At 39.5% G+C, this 14177-nt stretch overlaps 1 protein-coding gene across 15 annotated transcripts in view; it reads right to left on the bottom strand.

The window, feature by feature from the left end:
- Positions 1-10711, bottom strand: part of ptprt (protein tyrosine phosphatase receptor type T) — a 415083-nt gene extending 404372 nt beyond the window's left edge. For 8 of the 15 annotated variants that reach the window (XM_046310952.1, XM_046310953.1, XM_046310948.1 and 5 more), the window contains exon 1: positions 10224-10709. In XM_046310952.1, the coding sequence (XP_046166908.1) occupies positions 10224-10299 (76 nt within the window). In that variant the 5' untranslated portion in view covers positions 10300-10709. Of the gene's footprint in view, positions 1-10223 lie in introns of all 15 variants that reach the window. The other 7 variants (XM_046310947.1, XM_046310956.1, XM_046310954.1 and 4 more) reach the window with 4 other exon arrangements.
- Positions 10712-14177: the final 3466 nt, after the last annotated feature.

Genomic DNA, 14177 nt, shown 5'->3' with positions numbered 1-14177 from the left:
AACGGGCAGCAGGTGAAGAGCATCTTATGGTCAAGTCTGCCAGTGGGTCCTGACAGCGTGGAGCATTGTCAAAAAATCCACTATCATCAACGGGTTTCGAAAGGCTGGACTGCGGAGTGTTGAAGGGGCAGCATGAGCTCAGCGGGGTATTTGCCTCCGGATGAAAGTGACGAGAGCGACAATGAAAACGATCCAACATCGGATGAAGCAATTCTGAGGCTATTCATCTCCGACACCGAAGGAGATGACTTCAGTGGTTTCAGTGCACAGGAGGAGGAAGATAGTGACCAATGACTTTCTTGGTAGGCTACTGTTTTCATTTTTGTTACAAGCCGTGTTTCGTTAAACCCTATTTATTTTTGTTACAACGCCGTGTTTGTTAAACCCTATTTATTTTTGTTTCAACGCCGTGTTTTGTTTAAAGGCTGTGTAAAGTTAATTTGTTTCAATGTACCGGTAGGCACCTGCGGCTTATAGACATGTGCGGCTTATTTATGTACAAAATAAAAAAATATATAATTCAGTGGGTGCGGTTTATATTCAGGTGCGCTTAATAGTCCAGCAATTACGGTATTTGCTATACTTTTGACCAGGGCTCATCGTGCACCGTTTTTGATCAGAGCGTCTATGTAGGGAGTAGGGTACCATTTAGGTGACTGGTAGCTTAGTAGTTAGGAGCGTTGGGACTAGAGGTCGACCGACTATGATCTTTCAACACCGATACCGAGGACCAAAAAAAGGCGATACCGATTAAATCGGACTATTGATTTATTTGTAATAATGACAATTACAACAATACTGAATGAACTCTTATTTTAACTTAATATAATACATCAATAAAATCAATAATGAAACATGTTCAATTTTGTTTAAATAATGCAAAAAAAAGTGTTGGAGAAGAAAGTAAAAGTGCAATATGTGCCATGTAAGAAAGCTTACGTTTAAGTTCTTTGCTCAGAACATATGAAAACTGGTGGTTTCTTTTATCTTCAATATTCCCAGGTAAGTAGTTTTAAGTTGTAGGCATTATAGGAATTATAGGACTATTTCCCTCTATACCATTTGTATTTCATTAACCTTTGACTATTGGATGTCCCTCTCCTCGCTCCTCCCTGGGCTCGAACCAGGAACACAACGGCAACAGCCACCCTTGAAGCAGCGTTACCCATGCAGATCAAGGGGAACAACCACTCCAAGTCTCAGAGTGAGTGATATTTGAAACACTTACCGCGCACCCCGCTAACTAGCAAGCCATTTCACTTCGGTTACACCAGCCTCATCTCGGGAGTTAATAGGCTTGAAGTCATAAACAGCACAATGCTTGAAGCACAGCGACGAGCTGCTGGCAAAACGCACAAAAGTGCTGTTTGAATGAATGCTTACGAGCCTACTACCGCTCAGTCAGACTGCTCTATCAAATCAGACTTAATTATAACATAACACACAGAAATACGAGCCTTAGGTCATTAATATGGTCGAATCCGGAAACTATCATCTCGAAAAGAAATACAGAACTGTTCCGTATTTTATCTAACGGGGGGCATCCATAAGTCTAAATATTCCTGCTACATTGCACAACCTTCAATATTGTCATAATTATGAACAATTCTGGCAAATTAGGCGGCCCAAACTGTTGCATATACACTGACTCTGCGTGCAATGAACGCAAGAGAAGTGACAATTTCACTTGGTTAATATTGCCTGCTAACCTGGATTTCTTTTTGCTAAATATGCAGGTTTAAAAATATATACTTCTGTGTATTTATTTTAAGAAAGGCATTGTTGTTTATGGTTAGGTACACATTGGAGCAACGATACACACCGCATCGATTATATCAAATGCAGGACACACTAGATAATATCTAGTAATATCAACCATGTGTAGTTAACTAGTGATTATGATTGATTGTTTTTTATAAGATAAGTTTAATGCTAGCTAGCAACTTACCTTGGCTTACTGCATTCGCGTAACAGGCAGTCTCCTTGTGGAGTGCAACGAGAGAGAAGCAGGTCGTTATTGCGTTGGACTAGTTAACTGTAAGGTTGCAAGATTGGATCCCCCGAGCTGTTGTCTCAGACACAGACAGGTTTGAAATGCGAGACTGGAGATTTGGTTCCTATGAGCCTGGCCCCAGAGAGGGCCAATCTGATGGCTAGAGGTTTATCTCCGAATGTGATTGCTACCATTCAGTCCGCAACGGCGCCCTTCACAAAAGGACTGTATGCGTATAATACATGGCCTCTATCTCAGTCATAACGTTAATCTTCTTTAACATGAGAAATATACCAATTCCCATCCATTGATAAGAACATGTCCGAAAGCATAGAACATAAGAGGAAAACAGTGTTCAGGTTTTTCTCCTAGATTATAGTCTATTGTGTGTCACTTCCTCGCCAGTCAGACGATCGATGTTCATTGGTTGTGCCTTAAAACAAAAACATCGGCAAGAGATATTTGTGCAAATTACTGTTTCCCTCTCTCAACCTGCTCTGCTAATTCCCAGGTGAGATTGCAACAGATCAATTTCCTCCCTGTGCAATCATGAATCTCGCAAGAATAGTGCACTTCCTGTAAACAGGAGTTTGAGATAGGAGTTTGTCATCTTTATATGGATGAATTAGTCTTAATTCTGTTAAGCATACAACATTACTGAACTTCATGAATCAGCTGTATAAATTAACTGCACAAGAACCCAGTGTCCTTCATACATGTTTTCGGCAATGAATTTCATCCACAAAAAAAAAATGGTTGACAATTATTTCAATCGATTGGTATGATTTCTTCTGAGTTAATATATGCTTTGTACCTTGAAATTCCAGGTTGAACTTCAAGCGACTATAAAATATCAGGGCCAGTATCAAAGTGTTCCAGAGTAGAAGTACTGATCTAGGATCAGGTCCCCCCCACTCTTATTTCATTATGATTTAAAAAAGGCAAAACTGATATTCGATCATTCAGTACTCCTACTCCGAGGTGCTTTGTGAATACAGGCAATGTTGTTTTTTACCTCAGTCAGCGATAAAAACCAGGCATCTCTCTAGCAAAGTTTTTCAGGCAGGAACTCACTTTTAAGTATGTCATTGAAAAAGAGAAGAGAGACATTCTTCCAGCGTTTTGTACCTTAACATCCTCAGAGGCGCAGGCCTGCCCCTGAATTAAGCTGTCATTTAGTCAGGCAAATAGAATAAGTGCAACGGATTAGGGTGACACAGTCATGCAGATAAGCAGACCGCTGGAAAATACAGCTCTGTCCACTGACACGGTAAATGCAGCTCTCCTCTCCTGGAAAAAAAAAAAAAAAAAACGTGACCAGATGGGTGAGCATACTAAAACAGACAGAGCCGGTGAGTGACAGACAGCTTGTCAAAAAAGTGCTCCTGCCGTTCTGCTGCAGCCACGGCAACACATGATAACGGGAGTTGGGGGAAACAATTAGGCTTCCGACAGGTTCTAATGGATTGATTGGGAATAATTAGGCTCCTGTTTGTCCTTTTAACCCTTTCTTCCCTCCCTTATTCCCCGAGGCCCATATGGGATGCATGCGGAGTGTGCCATCCATTAAAAACCTCTGACAAGCCTCCCCATTTGTTTTTCAGGTGTTTCATTTCTCCACCACTTGAAGTACATTTTTCCCATCTCTGAAGTTTTGGAGGTGTAGTTGTTTCCCCTCTCACCAGTGCTTGACTGACCCCCAGTTAGAATTGCTGGGGCATTTACTGTTGAATTGCTGGCTACAATCTCTTGTTTGGAGGACATTATTCTTTTTTTTTTAACCACCCATTACAATATTTAATCCTCTTAAATTTTACCGCGATCACAATACTTGAAAGTAAATCAATTGTTTTGCCTACCTGTCAAATAAAACACAATGATGGAAGTATAGGAACAGAGTGGTACTCAAAAAAAACAATCAAATCTCATACTAATCCTAAATAACACCCCTACTCTTTGGCTTAAGCCACAATGAAATATCAACCAAACCAAAAAAAAAATACTGTCTGGAAAAAAGAACTTCCTCCTTCCCTAAAATGGAGGGGCTGGTGAGAGGAACCTTGACTGACACTGCATCAGCCTGGGATTAACCATTAGTCTGGCAGCACTCTGCTAACGAGTGCCCTCTCCAGCATACAGAGTGACTGCTGTCTCACGTGACAGTGCAGGTGTTACAGTGCCTTCAGAAAGTATTCAACCTCCTTGACCTTTTCCACATTTTGTTGTGCTATAGCCTGAATTTAAAATAGATGAAATTGAGATTAGTAACAATCTACACACAATATCAGAGACATTAACACAAATATTTCTACCACAGTATTTTGTGTACATCAGACAAAAATGGACAATAAAATACATTTTAATCCCATCTTGTACCGCAACAAAATACAGAAAAATTCAAAGGGGTTGAATACTTTCTGAAGGCAGTGTATGCTGCTGATGGATGATGTATGCAAAGGAGGAGAGAGACCTGTGTAATGTATGCAAAGAATACTTGTTTTTTCCACTGGATCTCTTTCCTTGGCAAAGGAGCAAATGCCACTGAAAGAAACACTGGGCTGCATGCAACAACCATTTCCCATTTAAATGAAAATAAGTTAATTTCATGGGAGATTTTTAAAAATAATTTTAAAAAGACAGATCGACCTGGGCAAGTGCCTTTATGTGATTTACCAAAACTTATGCCCATTTCTTATCATCAGGTCTCCTCAGTGGTGCAGAGACCTAAAGCACTGCATCTCAGTGCCAGAGGCGTCCCTACAGACCTTGGTTCAGTTCCTGGCTGTATCGGAACCGGCTGTGATTGAGAGTCCCATAGGGCTGCCCACAATTGGCCCAGCGTCGTTAGGGTTTGGCCGGGGTAAGCCTTCATTGTAATTAAAGAATTTGTTCTTAATTTTTTTATTTTTTAAGTCAAATCATCAAGTGTTTTATTTATCCATGTCCACCATCAAGCTGGCTCAAAAAAAAATCTAACTTAACCAATTGCTTAAAATCAGCATTCTTTTTTGAGTGGACTTCAAAAGGACAATTTGAGCTATAGTTTACGCGACAAATTATTCTCGAAGTGAGCTGTGGTTTACAAATTCATGTTTGTGCAAAAAACTAAAAATTACAGCCATCATGATCATGATTTTCAGGTTTGTTTGTACCTGTGTTTGTGCATGTAATTTTATGCTACAGACATAAATAACATACATTTTTCTAAACAATTCCAATCTGTTAGTAGTTGGACTTATTGCACCAGTTAAATGAGATGCTGTTCCAGTTTATTTGATTTAGGTAGTTTCAATAATCTTTAGGTAATCTTTAGGTAGTTTCAATAATCTTCCCTATCCCGGCAGTCATTCTGAATGCAGGTTGCGGTCGATTAAAAGTTACAATTGTTGGATATCCTCACTTGTGGGATTCTAATAGGAATTACACATCACTTTGCAAGCCAGCAGGCTTGATGTGGCCCGTAAACAAGGAGTTTCAGACCACTGTTCGGGTATAACAAGGCCCTCAAATAACAGCCTAATAATATACCATTTGTAATGTATTGTCATAAAGAGTTGAATTTAAGATAACACTCACTTGGTGAAGGCTACACTACTAAAAACCATGGAATACAACAACCATGCCTCTCGCTAATAAATGCAGTCATGGGCGGTAACTTCAATTCACTCAAAAGGCAAGGCACTCTGGGAAATGTGCAAAAAAGGTCAAAAACAATTCAGCTTGAGAATGTGTTTACTCAACCAAAAATGCTGAGTGAAAATACATTCTCATGTTGAATTGTATGTTGGTTCAGCTAGGTGCCCAAATGCTGAGCATGTTCACAATCCTATTGCAGCTGGTTTCCTTATAATTTTACTGTGAATCAACTTCAATGCCTTTTTGTTGAGCCAACGTATTATGACAAGGTAGGTTTGGTAAAAGACCAAGTCCATATTATGGCAAGAACAGCTAAAATATGCAAAGAGAAACAGTCCATCTTTACTTGAAGAGTAAAATGTCAAGGAATGTGAATGTTGCAAAAACCATAAAGCTCTATGATGAACTAACTCTCATGAGGACTGCCACAGGAAAGGAAGACCCAGAGTTACATCTGCTGCAGAGGATAAGATCATTAGACTTACCAGCCTCAAATTGCAACCCAAATAAATGCTTCAGAGTTCAAGTAACAGACACATCTCAACATCAACTGTTCAGAGGAGACTGTGTTAAGCAGGCCTTCATGGTCAAATTACTGCAAATAAACCACTACTAAAGAACACCAATAATAAAAAGAGACTTGCTTGGGCCAAGAAACATGAGCAATGGACATTAGACCGGTGGAGTTCTGTCTTTTGTCCAAATTTGAGATGAATGGTTCCAACCGCTTGTGTCTTTGTGAGATGCAGAGTAGGTGAACGGATGATTTCTGCATGTGTGGTTCCCACCGTGAAGCATGGATGAGGAGGTGCTTTGCTGGTGACACTGTCAGTGATTAATTTACAATTCAAAGCACACTACCAAGGCATTCTGCAGGAAATACGTCATCCCATCTGGTTTGCGCTTAGAGGGACTATCATTTGTTTTTCAACAGGACAATGACCAACACCTCCAGGCTGTGTCAGGGCTATTTGACTAAGAAGGAGTGTGATGGAGTGCTGCATCAGTTGACCTGGCCTCCACAATAACCCAAACTCAACCCAATTGAGATGGTTTGGGATGAGTTAGACCAAAGAGTGAAGGAAAAGTGTCTCCCGAGTGGTGCATTGGCCTAAGGCACTGCATCTCAGCACTTGAGGAGTCACTTCAGACACCCTGGTTCGAATCCAGGCTGTATCACAACCGACCGTGATAGGGAGTCCCATAGGGGGTGCAGAATTGGCCCAGCGTTGTCCGGGTTTGGCCAGTGTAGCCAGTCATTGTAAATAAGAATGTTCTTAACTGACTTGCCAAGTTACATAAAAGTTTTTAAAAAGCAGCCAAAAAGTGCTCAGCAAATGTGGGAACTCATTCAAGACTTTTGAAAAAGCATTCCAGGTGAAGCTGGTTGAGACAATGCCAAGAGTGTGCCAAGAGTGTGCAAAGCTGTCAAGGCAAAGGGTGGCAATTTGAAGAATCTCAAATATATTTTGATTTGTTTAACACTTTTTTTGATTACGACATGATTCCATGTGTTATTTTGTTTGATGTCTTCACTTATTTTACAATGTAGAAAATACAAATATTATGTATGATGAATGGGGTGTATGGAGTGGATAGTACCAATTGGAGGTACGCTGAGACTAGATGGATTTAAAGTGAGTGTAATTTCAAACACCGACCAACTGACTTTCCAGCGTTAGTGTTGAAATGACCCTTCTCTTGTTTTATACATGCACTGTAAAACAAATAAAATGTAATTGAAATTACACTCACTTTAAATCCATCTAGTCTCAGCATACCTCCAATTGGTACTATTCACTCCATACACAGCCCATTCATCCAGTAAAGATGACTTCGCAGTCCACACTCCCATTTCCAAACAGCACTCAAAATGGGGAAATGCAAAACCATGGATTTGATAAAAGTCTGCCTTTCGAAAATGTCTGCTTGACATCTCAGTGCAGAGGGCAGTCGTCAGTTCAAGGAGAAAGAGGACAGAAAGGAAAAGAAAATGACACAACTGTTCCATATTGTGCCTTATTGCCAAATAAATGTAATTAATAACTGAATACAAATGGTAACTTGGTCCTTTTGAGCACACACACACACCAGCTCTAGCCAGTAGCTGCCACCTCCAGTGTCCGCTGGACAATAAACAATTAATGGCCAGTAAAGCATAGCAGTAGAGGCTAGCCGCTATGCCCAGCTGCATCCTGCAAATAACTACTGAGTTAGGATGGAGAAACAGGGACAGTCCACTTAACACATATTTCACATTGGCCATGGATGTCCATAAAATAAACGTAATATTCTCTCTCAAATGTGAAGTCCCTCCCCAAGTTCAGCTTTTCTCTCGGCAGCTCTGGCACTGAATGGCCTATGCAGCCATGTAAATGTTCACATTTTACTTATACACTGTGCTTTGCAAAAGCCAATCCCCATTAGTTAGGGAATAAAGATACTTTTCAAGCTGTTCATTCAGACTGAAGGGGGCTTGTTTCCCTGCCAGAGTGACAGACTGGGAAGGACTGGGAACAAGGAAGCAGGATGCATATCAAACAGAAAACACTTGCATGGATGATGACTTCCAAGGAAATGTAAAAATTCAGAATTCATCTTTTGTGAGAGAGATACATGTGCATAGTCAAAATTAAGTTTATGGACTTTACTCATTAATATTTCAAATTTTAAAAAACTAATCAAATTAGATTTTTACTCACATGCATCAAATATAACAGGAGTAGACCTTACTGCGAAATGCTTACTTACAAGCCCTTAACCAACAATGCAGTTCAAGAAAGAGTTAGTTAAATACTTTTTTAAAACTAAAGTAAAAAATAATCAAAAACTAACAATACATTTACATAATAACGAGGCTATATACAGGGGGTACCGGTACTGAGTCAATGTGCAGGGGTACAGGTTAGTGGAGGTCATTTGAATAAAGTTCAACAAATGCAGGGGACTGAAATAGTGTTGGTTTTCTGTCTGATTATTTGGGTGTGTTGCTGAAATCCAGATTACTGACTGACATGACATTTATCAATTCATAAAATTCTTATTTAAAGTAATACAATGTATGCAGAATATCCTGATTTACACTGAGCCCACTGTAAATTATATATTAACATTTTGTAACTAATGCACATTACTACAATGATAGTCATTTCTAACAAAAAATGAGATATTTCCATGAGTTTGTCCAATAATTTATAGTCTGATTTCAAAACATTTCACCCTACATTAGAACCACCAAATCCATGAATCAGAAATAAATATGGACCCTAATACATTAAGTGTGATAATCTACTTCAACGATAAATAAACTATAATTTAAGAGATAAAATTGACGTATTTTCTTTTAAGAAAATGGTTCATTGGCCCAGGATCTCGGACTTAAAACCACCTTTGGTTTGAACAGTTCACTTGCGCGCATTTATGATCCTTTGCGGGTGAATGGAATACAATTTGATGTGCCCAGAGCGCCACCTTGCGGGTGCACAACTCAGCAGACAGAGCGTCTTGAGCTCATGAACACTTTTGCAGCGTTGCTCATGCACGGAATAAGAAAATCAATCGCACTGAAAAAGTGTGATAATTGTGCCACATACATTTTTAAAAAATGCTAATGTCATGAATAGGCCTTTCGGGCATAGGGATTTCAACCATTGTCCTCAATTGCGTGATCATTCATTTTATTTAGATTTTTTTTCTCTAGGTTTTTTTAACAGTGGATTTCGTGGTTGTTGTATATGCCTATCGAATATTCAACAAGCCTACTTTAGCACATTTTCCATTTTGATGTAGAAAAGAAAAAAAACGGTGCACTGTGACAGCAGATTCTGTTCTTTAGTATCAAGTTATTTTAACATTTCGTCCTACTACCGTAGCCTAATGTATAATTGTTTAAATACAACCTACAACACATTTTCCACAAAAACCTTTGCCACAATGAAGCAATGCATCGGTCTCACTTATTACAATCAAAATAATTTCGAATCGCGCGTACGCTATCAATATGGGAGGTACAGTATATGGCTACATGCGCGTAGTAAGTAGGCTATATTAATTGCTGTATGGTAAAATGTTATAATTCTTCTTAAAGTAGAGTTTATTCGAGTTGGTCCAATTAGGCTATGATCAATTTAACGTAAGATTAAGGTAGGCCTAAATTATTTATTATCACGATATCCAATAAACTAATCAGAATTTCCAACTGCTTTGCGTAATGGTAGATACTTATTTGTATCACACCGACTCTGCATTTACCGATAGAGATCAATTTAGTCGATATGGTCAATATCACGTTTTATAATTGACAAAATAATCTTGCCCAAAAGCACCCCAAATTGCGTGTTGAGTAACAAGTGCTCGAATGACGTGCATCTTGACAGTGTGTCCGTGTATTTCGAGCTTGCGTGCATGCATGCGTATTCAATTATGTATAGTAGCCTATTCGAAAATAAAAGTTGGAGACACAGCATGAACTCCTATGGCATGCACCTGCCCACGGTCCCTTCGGTACCGTGTATTGACATCTCCAAAGCACATTCTACTGAGATGAAAGTAGCCTAGTCTTCGGAGCAATTCCTAGAAACAAGAATAAACTTACCTGGAAATAATTGTCCGCATATTAAGTCCATCAGTTGAAAAAGAAGCGAAGCAATGATATAGTTCCCTTTGTCCATTTTGGCAGTGACTATTTTACATGCTCGCCTCCTGTCCGTTTACTCGCTGACTGTATACACAGACAGTATCCTCGCATTGGTAATGCAGTGAGAGAGTACTGTAAGGCAGTAGACAGCAATCCCGGTTTGATTGTTTGGCTTCAATCAGTAAATGATGGCAAACGGAGTTGAGATAATCTAAAGGAGAGTGGCACTCGATTCTGAGTCCCCAGGGTCCCTACACCTGTCTCGCCACCACAACGTTTGAACCTCTAACTATCTAAGCATTAGAGGCATGCCGTGTTAATGTCATGTCGGGAACTCGGACCTCCGAGGTAAAAATGAACGTGTTATTTGCGTATTGCTTCCTATTGGTTGATTCTGATACCCCAGTTTCCCCATTTGGGACGTATCAGCTTTCTACAACGAGTAGTCTAAGCAAGTTGGACATTTCAGATTTTCCGACATGACGTGAATGTTATATTCTGCTGTGCTGGGGCCGTGTGAGTTATTCCTATGGCATTGCTGACACTCATGCCGCATTCATATCATGTTGGAAACGCAAAAAAATCTGACTTGCTTACTAGTTGTTGAAAGATTAACTCGGAGGTACTGAGTTTCCGACCTGAACGCGGCATCACATGTTTCTGATAGTATTTCAGTTAGTCTTGGATCCATATTTTTTGTGGATGAAAGTAAAATATTGTCAGCTGAAAACATTTACGTGTGTAGGCTAGACAACAAGCGCGCACTCATTTTCTCAAGGGGAAAAAAATAAATCATTTCTCCGCTCCTGCAACTAAATTAATTTTTGGTGTATAATTTTACTGCAAAAACGTTTAGTTCTGCAGGAGTTAATTATAATAGAGTACATGTGAAGCCTACAGTCAGTGTCCAGACTTGTTACTATTCCAACTACTCGGCTACTCTTCCCATCTGAACATTCAAGGTTATATTATGCAAAACTGAGCCTGCGCAGAACTCGAAAAAGAACAATAAATTATTCAGACTATTGTAAACGGGATATGACGTTTACATGAATCAACTCAAAAACATAATACTTGAGTATCCCGAATCATAACGAGATGTTGCTGTGCATGTACACTTGGTCACTGAGGATGTTTCCTGTGCCCAATTAAAGCTTCACGTTCTTTGATAACAACCTTTTCAACAGTTATGTGTGAAGAATTACATTTTACTCACAGTAATTTCAGAAATTTGTGCTGACAAACAGAAAATAATATATTTGCACAAAATATATAAAGAATTGATTTGTCACAGGCTTTTTTTACAAAATAAGGGGATTTATGCTTGCCACTTTAAAATTAGAAGGCCTGAGTAAAAATAATAATAGACCAGTGGTAGGCCTAGCCTATTACTGTAACACAAGGTCTGCATGTGGCACCCTATTCCCATATAGTGCACCACTTCTACTTTTGAGCAAATCCTTATAGGCCCTGGTCAAAAGTAGTGCACTGAGTAGGGTGCAATTTGGGACGCAAGCGAGGTCTGTTGCATAGGGTGATAAATGGACAATGTCTATTCCAATGGATCCCACCTAGCATGTGGGAACATTCTTTCTCCACTCTTTCTCCTACTGGGTCTCAGGGTGTGCAAGGAATATCCTGAGTGGGCAAATCCCAGTTACAGTGTTTTATGGTGACAGTTCATTTATGATTTTATTATTTAGTGATGTAAAAATCAATGCCTCATTAAAGCACAAAGGTGCCTCTATTTCTCCCTGGCTCACTCTCTCTGTGTGCGGATGCCTATACTACGCTATTTACTGACTTCAATCTTCAATTTCAGTTATACTCTTTCAAGATTCGTGATAACAAACTTTCCTACAAGATAGTGCAAATGAAAAGGGAGTCAATGAGAAGATAAAGGCATATGTAGGCCTCTTCAACAGTAGATTAGGATTTCAAAAGAGCCATTAAAGGACAGCAACATCATTGGAGTTGATTAGTCAAGACACAGAACTAGGCTACTCTATGAATTTAGAGAGATATCAATCAGTAAACTGGCTGGATGACTGGTACTGAAAGACATGTGTGCGTCAAGTGCACAATATTACCTCATGCTTTGAGGTATATCACTCTCCACTTGGGCTGTGGACTTGACCTGCAATTTTGACCTGAGATAATAATCAAATTCTTAATCAGTCTATATATATATATATATATATATATATATACACACACACAATGCCCTGCGAAAGTATTCGGCCCCATTGAACTTTGCGACCTTTTGCCATTTCAGGCTTGAAACATAAAGATATAAAACTGTATTTTTTGTGAAGAATCAACAACAAGTGGGACACAATCATGAAGTGGAACGACATTTATTGGATATTTCAAACTTTTTTAACAAATCAAAAACTGAAAAATTGGGCGTGCAAAATTATTCAGCCCCTTTACTTTCAGTGCAGCAAACTTTCTCCAGAAGTTCAGTGAGGATCTCTGAATGATCCAATGTTGACCTAAATGACTAATGATGATAAATACAATCCACCTGTGTGTAATCAAGTCTCCGTATAAATGCACCTGCACTGTGATAGTCTCAGAGGTCCGTTAAAAGCGCAGAGAGCATCATGAAATACAAGGAACACACCAGGCAGGTCCGAGATACTGTTGTGAAGAAGTTTAAAGCCGGATTTGGATACAAAAATATTTCCCAAGCTTTAAACATCCCAAGGAGCACTGTGCAAGCGATAATATTGAAATGGAAGGAGTATCAGACCACTGCAAATCTACCAAGACCTGGCCGTCCCTCTAAACTTTCAGCTCATACAATGAGAAGACTAATCAGAGATGCAGCCAAGAGGCCCATGATCACTCTGGATGAACTGCAGAAATCTACAGCTGAGGTGGGAGACTCTGTCCATAGGACAACAATCAGTCGTATATTGCACAAATCTGGCCTTTATGGAAGAGTGGCAAGAAGAAAGCCATTTCTTAAAGATATCCATAAAAAGTGTCGTTTAAAGTTTGCCACAAGCGACCTGGGAGACACACCAAACATGTGGAAGAAGGTGCTCTGGTCAGATGAAACCAAAATTGAACTTTTTGGCAACAAAACGTTATGTTTGGCGTAAAAGCAACAGCTCATCACCCTGAACACACCATTCCCACTGTCAAACAAGGTGGTGGCAGCATCATGGTTTGGGCCTGCTTTTCTTCAGCAGGGACAGGGAAGATGGTTAAAATTGATGGGAAGATGGATGGAGCCAAATACAGGACCATTCTGGAAGAAAACCTGATGGAGTCTGCAAAAGACCTGAGACTGGGACGGAGATAGGTCTTCCAACAAGACAATGATCCAAAACATAAAGCAAAATCTACAATGGAATGGTTAAAAAATAAACATATCCAGGTGTTAGAATGGCCAACTCAAAGTCCAGACCTGAATCCAATCGAGAATCTGTGGAAATAACTGAAAACTGCTGTTCACAAATGCTCTCCATCCAACCACGCTGAGCACGAGCTGTTTTGCAAGAAGGAATGGAAAAATGTTCAGTCTCTCGATGTGCAAAACTGATAGAGACATACCCCAAGTGACTTACAGCTGGAATCGCAGCAAAAGGTGGCGCTACAAAGTATTAACTTAAGGGGGCTGAATAATTTTGCACGCCCAATTTTTCAGTTTTTGATTTGTTGAAAAAGTTTGAAATATCCAATAAATGTCGTTCCACTTCATGATTGTGTCCCACTTGTTGATTCTTCACAAAAAATACAGTTTGATATCTTTATGTTTGAAGCTTGAAATGTGGCAAAAGGTCGCAAAGTTCAAGGGGGCCGAATACTTTCGCAAGGCACTGTATATATATATATATATATATATATATATGCTAAAAGAACATTGGTTAGAGACCTCTGTTGGCCCATTTCAAGGAAGTC

Source organism: Oncorhynchus gorbuscha, linkage group LG18, assembly GCF_021184085.1.
Source record: "Oncorhynchus gorbuscha isolate QuinsamMale2020 ecotype Even-year linkage group LG18, OgorEven_v1.0, whole genome shotgun sequence".
Classification (NCBI taxonomy): domain Eukaryota; kingdom Metazoa; phylum Chordata; class Actinopteri; order Salmoniformes; family Salmonidae; genus Oncorhynchus; species Oncorhynchus gorbuscha.
Note: the sequence above shows the minus strand (reverse complement) of the source record. Positions and strands in the feature narration are given on the sequence as shown.